The 18591-nt window shown below is 36.0% G+C and overlaps 1 protein-coding gene across 1 annotated transcript in view; it reads left to right on the forward strand.

The window, feature by feature from the left end:
* The window catches only part of CHLSN (cholesin), a 131032-nt gene that overhangs the window by 110284 nt on the left and 2157 nt on the right, over positions 1-18591 (forward strand). The window contains exon 4 of the mRNA XM_085301414.1: positions 15186-15267. Coding sequence (XP_085157540.1) covers positions 15186-15267 — 82 coding nt within the window. The remainder of the gene's footprint in view (positions 1-15185; positions 15268-18591) is intronic.

The following is an 18591-nucleotide window of genomic DNA, read 5'->3' on the forward strand; positions in this document are numbered from 1 at the left end:
TAGAAAGGAAATTGTTGCTGAATTCCCTTTAAGAACTGGGGCTTTAAGGTATCTTGAAAGAGTAGCTTTCCCTCAAAGATTAGGGAAACAGTGGTGGAGGATAGTTTTGCTTTAATAATTGAAGGGCTATTTTTTAAATGTTCAGGGGCAAGCATTAACTGTGGATGTAATTAATTTATTTATACATGGTTTTGGTTATTTTGTCACATTCAGTAATTGTATATCAAACCTTATGAACCCAAAGAGTCATATACAGGAAAATTTGCATTTGGCATTGTTCTGCGCTGTGTTTTTTATGAACTTAGCAGGCACTTTCTACTATATGATTTCTTGCGTCCTTCTTAACACTATAGAGATCTGTGATTTTGTTTTAGCACTCTTCTCCAACTTTCTCTATTGCCTTTATTTTTAATTTCTACCATGGCCTAACATGCCTTTAAGTGGAATTCCTTTCCTTGACCTAAATCAGTGTGTCTGTAAAACCGAATGCTAGCAGACTAGTATTAATAGTTGAACAGGTCTTCCACATTTTAAAGGAAGTCTCTGTCTCTATGCCAGAGAAAAAATCTTACCCCAACTGTAACAGAGTGAGTTAGGTTATCATCATCTCATGGTCCTTGTGTAACTTCAATAATCCTCGGCAACTGATGAAGCCATATCAGTTTGTTTATAATTCCCTAACAGCCTCAGTAGTACCCAGAAACTCTACAAAGCAATTGGATTGGTCTTTGAGAGCCATATCATGTTGTGATTTCATGCTTAACCTGCTGTCCGCTAAAAACCCTTTGCCTTTTTTATTATTTTTGGTAAACTATTACTCCATTTTGTGATGATTTCAGTGTTGGCATGAATATGCCAGCTATAACCATAATAAAGTTTTTACTGAATGTCATAGGGACAATACTTTTCACCTCACTTCAGCCTGGCTGTAACAAAGTCACACGTTACCATTTCAGAGTTGGATTTATAATATACATTTCCAAATGTTAGTGTTCTCATTATCATCTGATTATTCAAACTCTGCATTTAGCATTCTGTGAATGTCATGTTACACTCCAGTAATAGCAACATAGAGCTTTTGCCTGTTTAATCAAAATGTGTGACTGCAGTCCAACTTGATGATTTTGGGTCCCTACAATACATTCATTGACTTCTGGATACACTTTTTTGTACCTTGATGGCAACTGATAGGAGAAACTGTTTTGGATCCATGCCAGTGTTTTTCTAACCCCAGAATGACATTCACAGGAATATTATCCAGGAGTTACTTTTAAAGCATTGGTAACTTCTTGATGAAATGGCTCTTTTCTATGGTTCTATTACAACATTTTTGCTGCTTTGCAAGAAGCACATTAACATCTAACTTTTAATTTATCGAGTTTGTGCAGATTACTGTTGCTTATATATATCATGTCTCCTTCTCAACCCGTAAATATTATAGCTATCCAGACTAAGTAGCTCAGGCTATGAAGGGCTCACCAAAAAAGGAGGACAACAGTTTTGGTCTGCAGCTCTGCCACACGTCCAATATGTTATTAAAATTGCTAAAGAGACACCTGAACTAGGTCTGAACAGACTGAGGTGCCTGTATGGCACAGGGCTGTGCAGATATACTAACTGGTCTGGAAACAAGATAACCAGATTAACACTGAGATGAGCCCGAGTTAATAAGTCTTGTCTCCAGACAAACAAGCTTGGGCATTGCACAGAACTGGTATTTTTACTGCTTCCAGTGCTGGCGCAGATGTTTAGGCTTCTTTAGCTGCAACTGAAGATAAATTTATTGTCTCTTTAAAGTTAACTATGACAAATAATAGTATTAGTAATTACTGCTTAATTCTAAAAACAATGGTCAAAGGCAAGAAAAAAACCCTTTAAGTTTCTCAGTGCTAATTTCAGTCATTTCTAACAAATCCTCTCCGTACTGGTGTATCAGTTGCTGGCATTTTGAAGAGCTAGGTGCTTACAAATATTTTTGGATGTATTCTGCCATTTCTAGCTTACTGTGTAAGGAACTGATTTCTAGAGACAAAACAATGATTGTTTCAAAGGTTCTGAAATGTTGCGTTTTAGGACTTTGAGATTAGTTATAAGTAGATGTTCATAGATTTTGCAGATATTGTGCTGCTATTTTCAACTCATCAGAAATAGGAAGCTTCAACCATTGYATGATTTTTCAGTCAAATTTGTAAATGGTCATGATTCAACTCATTCAACTAAGCTTGGGAAAAGCTTATACTCACAAGACTTTCGCTGAAAGAAAGCTTTTGGGTTTAGCCATAAATATTATTCTAGATAAAAACGTTGCTATTTCTCATATGGAGTAGTTTTGGAGAAGCTGTCTGATCCATTTACTTAGCACTAATGCATGGCTTAAGAGGAGAAAGCCAGGGAAGCTGATGTCTGTGCTAAGTTGTTCTCAGTCAGAATCAGTAGCTGTTGCATCTTGCTATATCTGCTCATCATACTATTTAGTTTATAGCAGAGGAAAGAGATTTCTTATAATTTCAGTAACCATAAATGGTCATTAAATTTTACAAAAAAAGGAGATACAGAATAAGAAACTCTAATCCTGCTTTACAGCTTCAAATCAAAATTTATAGAAGGTCACAAGTACACGTCTCAAAGCATATTTCAGTAAAAGCTGAACAGTGATTTACTTTGAAACCTTCTGCCCTTTTCTTCTCCCCTTTTTCAGTGTGAAGCAAAGCTGTCAAAATATTTACTTGGTCATTTGGTTCAAACAGTATCAGGGAAATGCTATATTTAATAGCATCATTAAGAAGAATTTTCAAATCCTTTTGAAATGACATCTATCATTTACAGGATTAACTGAAAAAAAATTATCAGCTAACCATACCCATCCTTAAATGTTTTTTTATTTTGTTTTTAAAAAAGTATCTTCTTTATCTTCTCCAGGTCACAGTGATGTTAATTTGCTTTTTCATGGTACCTATAATGATAGCATATTACTACAGTATTTTGACAAAATAAAAAAAATATTTTGACACTAACTTATTCACTGCTGTTATGACAGCCTTTGAGACATTGTTGTAATGTGCCATTTTTCAGATGTATAAATTAAAAAATGATGGAGTTTGACTCACCAACGCCCTTGCGCTATCCAGAGGTCCTTTCAGCCAAGTGACATGGGGTAAACTAGACATAGCTTGCTTCTCATCTGAACACAGGCTGCTTTCTTTGGCCTTCTACCAAAGTCTATCTCAACAAACCTGTAGAATTTTTCTCAATTCCTAATTCTGAAGGAGGAGTTTGCATAGATTTTTTTTCTGTGATCCTGTCTCAATACATTCTTAAAGACCACAAACTTCTATAGTAATTTTTGGCTCAGCAAGCATTATGTGGGTTAATATTCCAAACCCTTAGGCTACTTAGAGAGAAAACTTTCTGTCTCCAGTGGTCTGGATCTTACATCCACTGTTTCCCACTACTTTTCATAGCAGCGACATTGTAAAATTAACCTGATTTTAAAGATTTATTGTTGTTCACATTAGCAGTGGTCCTTAGTAGTATTACTTCAAATGAGCAGAGTAGCTTTATTCCAATCTGCTGCTGCTTAATAAAACTAGGAACAAAAATTCCAGAGCTGGTCAGCTGTAAGTTAAAGGCAGCACTTTTATTCTCAGTCACATATATATGATTTTTCTCTTGCATAAGGTTCTCACTTCATATAATGTGTCAAACACATACATATGTGTCAAACAGGATTGGTGGTTCTTAGGATCTCTTGTTCTCATGTGCCTAGATAAATGAGTTTTTTTCAGACTCTGGTTTACTTTTCTTTATAAATTTTTCAATAGGATTTTAAGGCTCCTCTTAAATCTCAAGTAAGTTGTCAGAGCTATAAATTGTATTAGCAGTAATTAATCATTGTACTGTAAGTGCTTCCTCAGATGGGGAAAACTAGATTACAGGTGTTAAGCTCATAAAGGTTGAGGTAAAAATAATTCAGGTCTCTTTGACTGATTCTCTTTCCTGTAAAATAACTTTTTAATTTGTAAACTTAATTAAGAAAATTTAATGCATCCTTTCTTAATGATTCTCATTTCCAGCAAAATAAAATTTAGCATAAATGAATTTTCTTTACAGTTTTTTAAATGTAGTCATTAGATAGTTTAAGTTGAGATCCAGCTTTCATCTGTCCATATGATTACACAAAAGAGGTTACATCTAACTAAATGATTAAGCAGCTCTAATAATTTTTTTCACCTAAAATGACTTGCAACCTTGTAAAATATATTAGAGAAATTCACAAGCAGAAGTCTTTAGTAACAGGCCAGTCTACTTCAGGACCTAATCCTTACAGTAACTAGGCACCTTCATTTCCCACTGAAGTCATGAGTGCTCAGTGCTTCACACAATTACTTTCATCTTTTCCATTTGTTTTGAGGGAAACTTGTGCACTATTCTTTATTCAGATTGAAAAGAATAATTAAAATCACCTATTTCACATATAAGATAGCATTACTTCAACAAACTACCTATTGGTATTTTTTTTAACTAATAGCAGATTGCCGAGATTATTTATTTCATATGAATAAAATATCATTTGTGATGAATGTTTATTCAAGGAGTAGGAAACATAGCTCTTCATCCCATTCTCTGGAGTCTGCTCTCCGCTGGCTCTCCAGACCCCTTGGCTAGTGCCTGGCTCGGAGCCCAGGCATTTCATAGTTAACTCATTTTCTGGATTTAGGAAAAGGCATTTGCTGCTCACCCATCTTCTTCCATTCAGACTATACTCCTGAGATGGCAGAAATGCAGAAAGACAGTTTCATGTTTTCTCTTTGTCATAAATTTTAAATCTAGAAGAATTAACACGYCTGCTCACTTCCTCAAACACATTTAAACTATTCATCCAAAGCCCAAATATTCAAAATACAGTGGAGAGTAGTTTTGTAGCTCTAGGGAATCATTTAGGCTAGTCAGCCAAAGCCAAAATTAAAATTTAAAATGCAGTTGGCAGTGATTATTAATCAGTTAGCTCCAGGGAGCTGTCAAGGCTTCCCAAGCAGAGTTAAGAGTAACAAGCAGTATTTTTGAAATAATAAAACTGGATCCTTAATAAAGCTTGTCTCCTATTTCACACATTTATTGATATGACAATGCCCAAAAAGGTATCAGTAATTACTTTTATATGAATAAAATTAAATCAGAATGAGAGCCATCTGCAGGAAGCAGTAATTGGCAGATCAGTTTCTCTAAGCACAGATTACTCAAGATCTTGGTAACGCAGTGCACACCACAGGACATTAGAAGCGCAGAATCTGATAGTGTTCTGAATACCACCATGCAAGGGTGGATTTTACTGTGCAATGAGAGGTCCCTGAAAATATCGGCTAAATCAACAAAATGGGAGTGGGCTGTCAGTTGCCATAGGTTTTAGGTTGATCCTGATATTTGTGTTTGCTTGTTCCTTTTTAAAACTCCGCAAAAAGAAGAGAAAACAATTCTGTAAGGTGTTGGCTAGAACTTAGGATTTCTAAACGGCCAGGGATCTGCAACGCTTTCTCTCCCTCTGCCTCTCTCTCTGTCTCTGCCATACTTCTCACTGAATGTAGCTGTGGGGTCTCCAAACTGGGATGTAAAGATGGCAAAGATGGCTGGCAGGTCATTTTTTTGGAAGCTTCAATATATGCTCCTGCTGTTGGTCCAGAACAACCCTAAATCTGGTATCCTTCCAGGTGTGCTGTAAAAGCCATCTGTTTGATAGGTAATTTGAAGAGGGCTGCACATATAGTTCCTGTTACAAAGAAGAGGAGGAAAGGTTTTTTTTTGAGTAGTAGATGTCTGTGAAATTCTTACTTTTATGTCTCGTGGATTTTATTGTATTAGGATGTTAAAATGCTTGCCATCCAGTAAAAATTTTAAAAATATGAGCTTTTTTTTTACTCTAAATAAACTATATAAAAGATATGTATAATTGATAGCCAGAAAAGTACTTGGCCTTGATTAAAAAAAGAAAAAAGCCTCAAAACTTYAATTCTGCAAGAGTGCATCTAGGGCTGGCATCAAAATTGATAAATACTTGTTCTTTGATACTGTCCTAGGAGAACTGACAAAAGTAGCTGGGACTCCTACAATCCGTGATTTCCTTTATATGCCTACAGAATGTTGTCACTAGAAAGGGCCAGCCCTGTAGAAAAGTGAGGAAGTCTGCCCTAAAACATAGGCTTAAGTTTGAGCCTCCCTTCGAGGCTGAATTTGGATTCCTCCTTTCATGAAGACTTCTGCTAGATCCTCTAGACAGCACGGTGTATGGGACTGATTTAAGGCCAGCTATTTATCAGCCTGAGTATCCCCACGTGTTGAGCAAGGAGAGGACACGGGAACTCCTTGACACATGCTGCTAGGAACTAGTTTACTTGCCATCCTCCAGATTGCAGTGGATGAGCTGCTCCCATTGCACCCCTCAGGTTCACAGGGAACACCCCTTGTGTTCSAAGCAGCTCCTTTGCATCAGGGATATGGGGAAGCCTTGTTGGAAGTCTGCAGGGGTCAGATTTGAATGTTGTGGAGAGGCAATGTCTGGGGGGTCCACTGAAAGTAGTTTCTGTCTACTCRCTTCCACCTGCCTCTGGGGTGAGGAGAAGAAAGGAGTCCAGTCAGACCTCCTGCAAGAAGAGAGGAAATGAGGACTGGCACCAGCTGTCCTCACTGGATGCTGAGTGTCAGAAAGGAAGAGTTTTCATGGTGCTAGGACATAATACAGGTAGGCATTTGGCAGACACAGGCATCATATTTAAGAGACAGCATTGTTTTTTCGTATTCTAATCCAATGTTACTCTGGTGCACGGTAATTTGTGGCCTGACAAATGTATCAATAAAAAGAGCAGATACCGACCCTTAGCTGGACTTTGGAATTGCAGGGGAGCACTTCTGATCCTGTTGGCTAGAGAAGTCCTTTAGTCTTTCCAAAGGTAGAAACAGTGCAGAAACACCCAAACTGAARTTATATTAAAAACATGTGGTTATAGAAAAGCACCACATTTTCAGCAGTGTTGCTGATCAGAGGCCAGCTGGATTAGACACCTTCACAGGGTGCCTGCCTCACSTTGAGGCTTCAGGGCTTCTTAAAATAGTACATGTATAATAACTATGTAACACAAACTTTCAACTCAATATATTAAGCAATAAATTTGCACTTTGGCATCCTGACTACCTCAAAGCAAAATCTGTCAGCCAAGAGTTCCAGTCTTCAAATCTTTCTCCCAATGCTCAGTTCTTCATTCAGTCCCCAAACCTTTCACTGATAGATTTTCATATGAAGTTGCTCGCTCTCCTAGCATTTTCCTTCAGCATCACTATTTTGAAAACTGTAACACTTTCTTCTGTTTCTGGTATTTTCTTATTGAAAGTCAAAAGTAGAGGGTTTTTTAAAATCATTACTAGCTTTTCTGTTAAGGAGATAGGCCCTAATTAWTTATACAAACTTTTAATATTCTATTATTAAATATATGACTTCTCATAGCAACTTTTTAGTACCTTGTCTAATTCTCCTTTTATTGACACTGTTATATTCGAAGTATAGCTATTATGGGTCTGACCCAGCACTGCTGAAACTGTAGAATTTTTCATATTGCCAGCTGGAGCAATGTTAGGGTAATACACCTCTAGCTGTATACACATGRCTAGGTATTACTGTTGTAGATTTGCGGCCCTGAGCAATAAAATTGAATCTTCTAGATCTGGCTTGAGAGGACTTGTGTTGCTCATCCTAGTGAGTAGTAAAATCCAGTGATTATTTGCTCTAGCTGAAACCGCCGCAGAACCTAATCTTCTCTCAGCAATATGGAGTTATAGGCTCACAGGGAGTGCTTTCAGTCTGACTACAATCTGCTTGCTCTTCAAATCCCTCCTTTGATCAAGTTTCTAGGTATTTTAATTTGTCCTTCAAAAATGCTATTACCCAGCATAATACTTAAAGATGTAGAAGAACCATCAATGAAGGATATGTAGATTTAAATTCTTGAAATAGGCAAATGAAAGAAGACAATATAATGTTTGAATGCCTGGAATCAGACAAWATAATTACTTTTTAAGAGAAATCATTGTCATTTGTTCTTAACTGTTTAACCTTTTATATTATTCTTTTCTTCTTTAAGCAGCTAGGAGGAAAAGTCTTTAAAAGTTTTAAAAGCTTGATTTAAAAGTTAAAAAGATGGTGAAAACGAGCTAGTAGTTGCAACTAAGCTGAATCCATGCCCTGGCATGAGTATTCTGTACCACAGTTGGACATTGTGTGGTATAATGGTWAGACAGAGGAGAAGAGAAATGACCTTATTTGCTTTTCCTGGGTCTGGTAGCGTATCTCTCATCTGATCAACATAAAGTGTTTATGTAAATGGACTGCTGCCAATGTTTGTAAACGATTTTACTGCAGCTGGCTTGTTACATGATTTTCATACAGACTATGGGGCCTCTTTACCTCCTTATACCCCCCAGGATGTTCTTCATGGGAGGGAGGCAAAACAGTTGTTTTCAGTTTTCCTTTCCCTTACTTCTGGTCTGGCCATTGGTCTGACAAGAATTAAGTGCAAGGAAAGATGGACATCTGGAGAGGAGATGGGCCTTCAATACAACATTGGGGTATAGTATTACTTTCGTTGCAGGAACGGAACAGAATGGCTCTGAAGCATTCAAATTTCATTTCTTCTCCTCCTATGATAACTAAACTCTCTCTTTCTCTTCTTTTTATAAACGCATGTAAAATAAAAAGCGTATTTAGCATAATATGTATTAGCTTTGCTCTTTCAAGCCTACTAATGACCTCTCTATTACTGCTGGAAAAAATAGCATCATTAGTGCTATATATATTTTCAGATCAAAATGTAGTTTCGTTGCAGACAGGGTAATACAGATACCAGTGATTAAATAGTTGTTCTAGAAAAAGAATTTTTTAAAAAAAAAAGTCTTTTTTTCCCAGTGAAGTGCAGGTGGCAGTTGCAGACAGCTTTAAGTCTATGAAGTTTGGACAAGTTAAATCAATGTGAGATGCCATACATACATTGTACCATATGTAATAGATTTAAGCCTTATTGATGACCCACTGTATGATTTTGAGCCATTGTTACAATTTTCTGGGTCAACTTTCCTTTCCAGTTATCATCTGTCTCATCTGTTTATACTGTGAGCACTTCAAGGAAATGTCTCATGTTGCATTTGAATAGTGAAGGAGGAGGGAGATTTCTATCTTGACTGTAGCTTCAGGATGCAAACATAATATAAAATGTTACAAATAATGGCAAGTGATAAAAGTACACATAATAAAAGATATGCTGTGATAAGCATTTTATGTAGACTTAATCATACTTTTGCTTTAAGGTATATAGACCCTTTCCTTTGCTTTATAAATATTTTCTAAGAAAATTCTGTGGCCCATTTACTTTCCTATACTCCTACAATCTGTATATCAGGACAAAATTAAGTATTAAAAATTAGCATGTTTCTTTCTTTCTTCCTTTGTGCTTGCTTCTTAAGCTAAAAAAAAATGCAAGCTTTTTTTCCTCCTGCCTTTTCAACAAGTCTTTAGTCATTATCCTACGTCCGAACCAGATGGAAGAATAAATTGAAAAAATGTTTTTAAACCACAGATTGAGAAATGGTGCCAGGATAGCTGTTCTACCAAAAATGTGGCACTGATTCTAAAAGCTGTTGATGACTTTAAAAAGTTTTTTTCTGGCAAAAGATCTTCATCAGTGTCTCTTCTTCCAGGAAAATAAGGAAAACCTTTAACTGAGTTGTAATTTAATTAACTTTCACACTGGATTTGAGAGTATCAGTGTAAATATACTAACTTTCCCAGAAATGGGAGTTGGGAGATAAACAGAATCATCCATAACGTGAAAAAAATCACAACTAAGAGTAAAGTGTAGGGCTCTCATATGTCTCTATCTTGACTATAGTCAAAGATTAGTGAGTCTATGATTTCAACTACAACCATTCCAGTCAAGTCTTTAGAAATCTATATAGGATTTAAATTTTGGATACTTTTTCCCAAAGGGAAAAATCAGCACCACGCATGCTTGAAATTAGATTTCCTCTTATCTCTCATACAATATTGGAGCATAGTGCAAGCGAGCTTTCTCAGCASACACCATGTAGGCCTTCCCAAGCACCTCCGGTCAGATCCCCGAGATTCGTTTCTGACAGTGCTGCTTTCGGTCATTGTGGATACATGCATCTGGTGTTGGCAAAGAAAGTAATTCAAAAAATCTTTTTAAAAGAAATGGATCTTAAATGCCCTCAAAGCAGTAGAAGAAAGACTGTCCACAACAAAAATAAATACTTGTACCTTCTCCTTTAAATAATTGTGTGTGTTATGATTAGACAAAAAACATTATTCCTAATGCATTCTTTGCACTACAGGGCATACATAAAACTTCCATCAGTGTTAAACAACCTTTTTAGTACCTTTAAGGGAATTGTTTAAAGTGTGGTTGTTCTTTATTGAGGAAACGCCTGTTATTCAYATTTTACAGATAGAGGACTGAGCAGAGAAATGATACATTTTGTACAGTTTGCAGAGCTCTGAGGGAGCAAAGTGCTTAACCTGATTCCTGCAAGCCTTAGCGAAGTGCCCTCACCTCTGTTCACTGTTCCATGTAGGACACTTAGAAGAATACAGGTGATTATTAAAGACAAGTTTCACTAGAATGAATAACTGAGTGTATAAAAATGGAAAAGTATCTGGGTAAATGAGGTGGGAAGAATGTGATAATTTTTGTAGAGTGTTGCAGTTCACTGCATTTAGCACTTCTAATATATCTTTGCAAYGCAGCTTTGAATATGGTGTAACAGATTTTTGGTCCGTTCCTCCTTGTAGGATTCAGGGAAGCTTGTGAGAGAAAGACATAAGGGTCCTCCTGGGTAAATCACAGGAGTGGAAGAGGAGGTTCCAGTGTGACCTAGTCCTTAGGGCTGGAGAAACCTTTCAAGTGATTTCCTTGGTACTAATTGTGAGCTGTACACTGGAAAAGTCTACACTCTGGGCAAGATCTGCTTGACCTTGGACAGAGATGCATTCTGGAAGGTGTATCAGAAGCTGTGCTGGACAGTAAATGGCACAAAATTGGACAGAGTGCAGTATTCTGGCTAAAATTGTTTGCATTGACGAGAAATTTGCTGTCAGCCATGTTCTTGGTCATTAGCAGTCACTTGTGTTTCATTCTTTTTGGTTTCTTGATGCTTGTCTCTTACCCAATAATCTTTTCAGTTGATTTGAATGAGTTGAATGGCTGGTTCTCAGCGTAGTTCTTGTCTACACATAGGATATTATTTAATAATTACGGCAGCATTCTTTCCTGGGCAGTAGTCTAAACAGATACATTATTGTTTTTCTGAATCCAATTTGTAATGATAATGTTTTTCTCTTACTGTGTTTCTGGAACCAATTTGCTTGCTTTCCCTTCCCCCCTCTCTTTCTACTAGGATATCTCAGAGAATGTTCTGCCCTGCACACTGGCAGTTTTCTTTTGTGTGCTTACTTACGCTAACACTTCTCAAAAAATTACCTCTTTTCTGTCAGCATATTGGTAAGGGACACAGTTAAGTCTTTTAAGGGCGTATTACACTTGTGTTGAGCAGTTGGACAGTACGACTCAACCGTGTTTTAGGAATAAATTTGTATAAGAGAGAGATTCATGTAGGATTTGTTTAATGTATGGCCTGAAATTCATTTATAAGATAGACCACTGTTCCTACAGGAGACTGTCATGCAAAAAAAAAAAGGGGGGGGGGGGGGCAACCAAATACAAAGTTTCCTAGGCCATTTGATTCATTTCCTCTGTATCTTTGATTTCAAAGCTGCTTAGGAACATCATTTCCACAACATAAAAGTTCTCTTTAACTAAAGTCAACTAGTGTGATTTTCAGTGAGCTAGAGCTCATAAGAAAGACTCAAACAATAACTACGTAAAGAAAGCRATTAGTGTTATAAATATATTGAAAATTAGCCTTAGGCAGAGTGGGAAAATACGTGTTTTAAGCATGTATATTATTCATCCAATTCCATAGTTTATATTAGATCTGGACATAGGTACTTCTGAATTAATTCCAACTGTGAAAGARGCTTTGATTGTCTATGAAAAGGTTTATTACTATAACATAGTTGGTTTTACACTGTATATTTAATGACTCAAGGGAAAATCCTTTCCTACTGCTACAGGATGTCAAGGAAGCTTATCTGCATATGAACAGCAAATGGAGACTTCTCTTGTGTTGCAAAGCTCCAACTTTTGTAGTTTAAAAGTAGGACATTTCTAAAAAATGTATTGATTATCTCATTCTAACAAAAAAGAGATACCTCTCTCACTTTGTCACATAGTGATACTTTCCCGTGGTTTTAAACTGCTAATGGTCATAAGAATCAGCGGAAAATGTTTACTTTAATAATTGTTGGGGGGGTCCATTTACAGGGAGCAAGTGCTGCATTATCTGTCACGAAGACTCTGCATCCTTATCACGAGCATTTTGGCAGCGATTTGGTAGGAAACGAGGTCAACAGCTTACCCAGGGAGCGGACAAGGGGTGGCAAGGAACAAGGACTGATGCAGCCGTGCAGAGAATAYCAGTTAAAAACTTAAAGYRTTTGTTGTCTCTGTGAATGTCCATRTGAATGATTATGGTGTACCCGGAGAGAAATCTTTCTAGAAAACTAGCTGAAACTTTCTTTTGGTTCTGCAAGAGAATTCCCTAAAATGAAAGTTAATGTGGGATCTTAGATACAATACTATGGTTTGCCTTAACATTTAAGAGAGAACATATGSTTTTGGCAATAACTAATAAGAGCAATTAACCTTATAGTGCACTCATTTGTTAGTCTCATTTTTTATAAGCTAGATAATAAAGATATTTTAACATCAGATAGCTTTATAGTGAAATCACTCTACAGTGATTAGTGAAATCAAGCTGTGTTTTTAAGTTAATGCTTAACAATACTCAGGTGATACCATAAGTGATAGAAATATAAAATGACCAGAGCAAGATATGCAAAGTATTATGTGGTGTTTCTAACCAATGACTATAAATTGCAAATGTATAAATAAATTTTATAGTTTACAGAAATAAAAACATATTTTTAAAGTTTTCATTAGAAGAACAGTTTTCACAGGATGAGGTCTCAGATCTGTCATTCAGCTTGTTGTCACATTGCAAAAATTTAATATAAACTCTGTTATTTACCTTCTTCTTCCAGCTGTGCAAAGGTACAGCATCTCCTACAATAACTTTCATGTAACTGTTTAGAAGGATGAATCTGGTAAAAGAGTAAGTTTCTTTTAACAGCAAGCACCATGCTTTCTTTAAAAGGACTAATGAGGGTAAGTCACTTCCTGCAGAAGTTCCAGTCTCTCAGTTAGGAGAGAGTCACGTTTCTGCCTGCAGTACAGAGAAGTCGAACACTAATGAGCAAGTGTCTTGCCCTCAAAACTGCCAAAAGGAAAGGCCCTTTTCTGCCCTGGTTCGCTTTTGGTTCCTCGCATTGCAACTTTGTACTTTGGGTAGGCATCGTTGTGCAGCGGTCGGTCACCCTGTTGTGCAGTCAGGGGACTCCAAAAGCTGAATCATGTTTGCTTGCAAGTATTTTGGTTTCCAGGTTGATGATGTTGGTGGGAGAGAGAGATTATTTTTTTATTTGATTYTATAACTTTTGGCAATCAGCTTTGGAGCTCTTGCTTTTGAGCAAGATTTGTTTTCTAGTCTTTTACCTATTTATTGTAACTGTCCCAAAAGAGACTTCTAAATCAGTCTTTTTGKGGATTTATCTATGATCATGTAAAATAGTTTGTATTTTGGTTATTAATGCCTGTCTTTCCTGGTTTGCCATTATTTGTCTGATTTTTACCTTATGTTTTGGCTGCAGAGCTTTTTAATTGAATTTAGCTAGGGATAACGCTACTAGGTTGTTGCAGGCTTTTTCTTATCCTGAGTCATTAAGAAAACAATTTTTTTTTTCTTTTAGATTTTCTGCAGAGATTCCCATGTTAGCCTTCTGTACAAATTTGCAGTCATGTCCTTCCTACTTTATTGAATTCACTGAACAATGCATTTGCTGGTACAGCCTTCACTGAATATGAGKACTCTTTTGCTTTATTAGACTTGACAATGTTTAAACAATACTAATTCTCATACCCAGCTGGCTTTTCAATTGATTTCTGTGCTCTCTGTTGCTGTGTAAAACAAGCTGGAACATTAAAGACATCTTGCATCCTACCCTCTGGAGACTTGTTTTTCTTTAGAGGAAAATCAAATAAGTATAAAATTTGCAGTTTTTCTCTCCTCGTACTTTCTGCTGRGTGTTTAAATAATGTCTTAGTGTTTTGGCTGATTTTGTACATGTTAAGGAGATATTTTTAATGCATATACTTTCAGAAAAAAAAAGCTGTACTTATTTTATAGTGAGATTTGTTAGTTTGTTCTTTTTTTTAATAGAACTAAATGTTTGTCTCTTCCTTCAGTTAAAATATATCAGCTTTCAAATTATCTTCATGCTGTATGTAAATTGCCATTTTAACCCAGCTAAAATTTTGCATACTCAAAATGTATTTCATGAACAGCCAGAGAACATCTGCAGATGTTAAACAAGATGTTTTATGCATTCACTTATAACAGTATTGAAGCAGTCCAAAGCTTTGAGCTAAGTATTGGAATCAGAGTTCCAGGGGAGAATGAGGCATAAAACATTTTCTCTCTAGTAAACTTCAACATTTAACTTGCATCTTGAGACAAATCCAAGCCTTCAAACAAATGCTCCAGAAAAAATAATTTTYTCTACTCCATAGTAGTCAGCAGTGTACCTGTGGTGGGAGAGGCCATGCTGAGGTCTCGTGTTTTATTTCCTGTGTCCCAAGGTGTGTTTTAACCATTGGTGAGAGGCATGTTCTAGCATGAGTCTCTCCCTCTACTCCCTTAGAGGATGTTTAGTTTCTTATAACTTTAAGATAATTGGTAAATATTAACTTCCTTTTTGTGCAAAAGTGGTGTAGCTGTCTTGTACTTCTTTTTTGCTACTYGTACAATATGTGTGCTAATACCTGTTCATCACAGTGTTGGGAAACTCCATGTAGTATGTATGAGGTTATTGGAGGCATTACATGAAATGAATAATGAATAACAAATATTTTGGTGAGACTGTTTTATTTTTTTTCTTCTTTAATTTACCACAGCTGGTCTGAAAAACCAGAAGAATGGAAATTTCAAAAGACAAGACAGACCTGGCTTCTTTTGCACATGTATGACAAAGAGAAGGTTTGTATTARCTCTGCTTTTTCCCAGAACAATGGTGGTACAAAGTTTTATGCATTAGTTATAGCTAGTCTTTATTAACCAAAAGTTGCTTGTATTAGCTTTACACTTTTCTAATTGTTTTTAACAATTTATAAATCAGCTACTGTATTTTCTTAACTAAAAGGATGAGTCATTTCAATTGTTGGTAATGTTAATCTTCTGATTTTGAGGGGTGATCTTTCTTCTGTGTAATCTAAATTTTTATACATGTTATATGTCAAATATAAATGGAGACGATACATGTTTAATGTAAATCTGGAGCTTCCAGAGAATATATTTGTATCCTTAATATGAATTTCTGAATTTGTAACCCAGTTCTGTAAGCCGTGATTGTGAGTTCTTKGGCAGCTCATATTGCTTCAGATATCTCTGAAGCATGTAAGCGAAACCATATATTGATGTTAAATGTATAAAATAAAATCAGAACCTGGACTGACATCATTACTGAAAATCATTGTTTTCATAACTCAGAAAGCAACATAAATTTAATTTCCAGTAAATGTCTGACCTTCATGGTATTGAATGCAGGGTTTCAGGTCATTCATTTTGCTGCATAATAGAACAAACCATCCAGCCATTTGCACAGTGGCTCGTTTATTGACACAGTTGGTTGGCATTCAGTCAGTTCTTGCTGATTATTCTTTTGCATCTAACATTTAAGMGTAGCAATCCTTCTGACCCAAAATATTATGCGTTTCTTAAGTCAACTAGCTGACCTATGGTGTTGCCTTTACGATTAGAAATATGTTTAGAGAACCATGTAATTAAAACTAGAGTTTCATGAAGGCCAAAATATTCACATAGTTTAATACTTTGAAAAGATTAGTCACAGAATACAAATCTGATTGTAGGTATGCAGATTGTTTGTGCTGTCTTTTATTTTGTTTTTTTCTTTTAAAGTCTGTATCAGCCTTTAAAAATTTACGTATGCTCTTCAAAGCTRCCTAGAAATTGGTTCACAACCAAAATGATTGTGCTGCTTTTTTACCTGTTTACTTTAGGTGCTTGTATTGAAATATCCTGGGAAATAATTAACTCTAACTAGCATTCATTTTCAGTGGATTTATGTATCAAGACATGGCTTAAATTTGTATTTCTCAACACTGAAATGAAAACCTTCATTTCTAGATTTCTTTTTAATCTACTGAGAGCATGATGATTTATTTATATTCACATATCTTTTGCTATGAGATACATTGAATATGAACCTTCAATAATGATTAACATCTGCATTCAGATTCTGTAAAGTTAGCAGAACTRCTCAAGTGCTTATAATTAAGTATGTGATAAAGTCTTTTCCTTCATCAGGACTGCAGTGAGGGCAGACCAGCTTCTTTTGAATATGTTTTCCTACCCAAATCCATCTTCCTGTCCCTTACAGAGTAAKATCTGTCGGATATCCGAGCCATGACTACAATACAAAAGGAGACATGAGTTTCTTTCCTTCCTAAGCCACATCTTTGTTCTTTTGATGTCACTTGGATGCYTACTGAAAGGCCATGCTTAGGGGTACATTATGATATGCCTCTTTCTGTAAGAAGCAAGTTGAGGTTCTTTAAATTTTACAGYCCTTTACAACATTAATTTTTTAAAGTCCCTTTAAAATCTATCTGCTGGTTGGCTGACAGCTACAGAGCTAAGTCTGTCCAGTGTATATACTTCTCCAGGGTCTTGTATAAAATAAACACTAGATCATTTGTTGATCTTAGAGTTATTTGGCACAGCATCTTTAGGAAATAACTATATCRGTTGTCTTCAGCTTCAGGACTGCAAACCCCTGGAGGGGTTTCTGAAACTTCATGGGATGATACCTGCGAACCAAGCTTGTTTGTCAGGAAGCTGCAGGTCTCTGTGTCGAAACCTGTATTTGCTTTGCAAAATATGTGGGCCTCTGCAAATCTGAAAACCCTTTTGAGTTACACAGTATAATTGAAAAGAGAGAGCGGTCCTTTTCCTGCTATTTCTTGGTATTTTTTCTTTTTTTCACAGAGGCACATAGCTGCTGAGCATTCAGCATCTGACAGTAGTCATTTTTCTTTAAGATACTGCCATTTTAGTCAGCTGCAGTGTGTATTAGGTAGTTAGAACAGATGCAAGGTTGCTGTGTGAGGGAGAAAAACAAACAGAAAGAAGAAGTAAGAAAAAATCAAGATTGTTTAAGAGGAAAAAAAACGAAAAAAAATCCAGTAAGCATCACTTCTGCTTGCCAGAGCAATGGTTAAAGGTCTTGATATGCAATTCCAAGCCTCCCCAAAAGCTGATCTTAGAGGAGGATTGTGCTCCTCCTTGGAAAAACCTCACCAAGAGTCCTTGAAACTTCAGCTCCTGCAGTACTGTATTGTAAGAATTAAAGGCTTGGTTCCCTTAATTTTTTGCTGACATTTCGAATGAGATGAGAGTTCTCTCCTTGCTATGGTCCTATTGTATAAGTAAGTTAAGAGGAGAAAATACAATGCTATCTTGTCCATATGTTCCTGTTTTGTAAGCTCTTGCTGAAATAAAATAWATTGTTACATTAAAGAAAAATTTTAAAGCACATGTGCTTAGGGCTGAACACTAAATGCTTTATAGGCCTCAGGCAGCCACATGTCTGTCTGCACATGTAATCTTTCTAAGTTTAGAGTAGGCTTTTAATTTCCCCTTTAAGCACTTCACTTAAATGATACAATAATAACTGTAATTCGCACACTGAGATATGACTATATCATGGGGTCTGAGAAAAAGAGGCATAACTTGTGTAGATAATTTGGCTAAGGTTTTGAACATAGGAATGTTGCTAAGCTTTAAAAATCCAATACTGAGTTTTTGTGTTAAAGAAGCACTATCATGCTGAAATTGTTTGTGTCTAAACGTTTTTTGTATGTTATTAGTACCAGTTTAATATGAGTATAAAGGATTTCAAAAATACATTTTTCATTATCTTTCAGTGTGCTTGATTAGTGTATTATAGCAACATTTCACATATAATCAATTTTGGTATTCCTATAAAAATAATATTTTTTATATCTATTATACAAGAGCATTCCTCAGAAGAAGTAGGAGGTTTTCTATAGCGTGTAAGTTCTAAGGCTAAATATAGACTTTAATTTTGATTTATTACTTTATAATATCCCTGATTGATTATGGCWGTGTTGGAATATTTCTTCCTCTGCTTTGGGAATGATAGAAGTTTTAGTGATCAAAGTTATGCTGCCAAATGATGATGGAAAAATAAGTTGTAAATTAAGTATCTGTTGAAGTTCTGTCTTCTCTGAAATGTTGATACTTTGCAGAATTGAAACAGCC

Source organism: Rhea americana, unplaced genomic scaffold (genome assembly GCF_003343005.1).
Source record: "Rhea americana isolate MKP2758 unplaced genomic scaffold, rheAme1 scaffold_10, whole genome shotgun sequence".
NCBI classification, from domain to species: Eukaryota; Metazoa; Chordata; class Aves; order Rheiformes; family Rheidae; genus Rhea; species Rhea americana.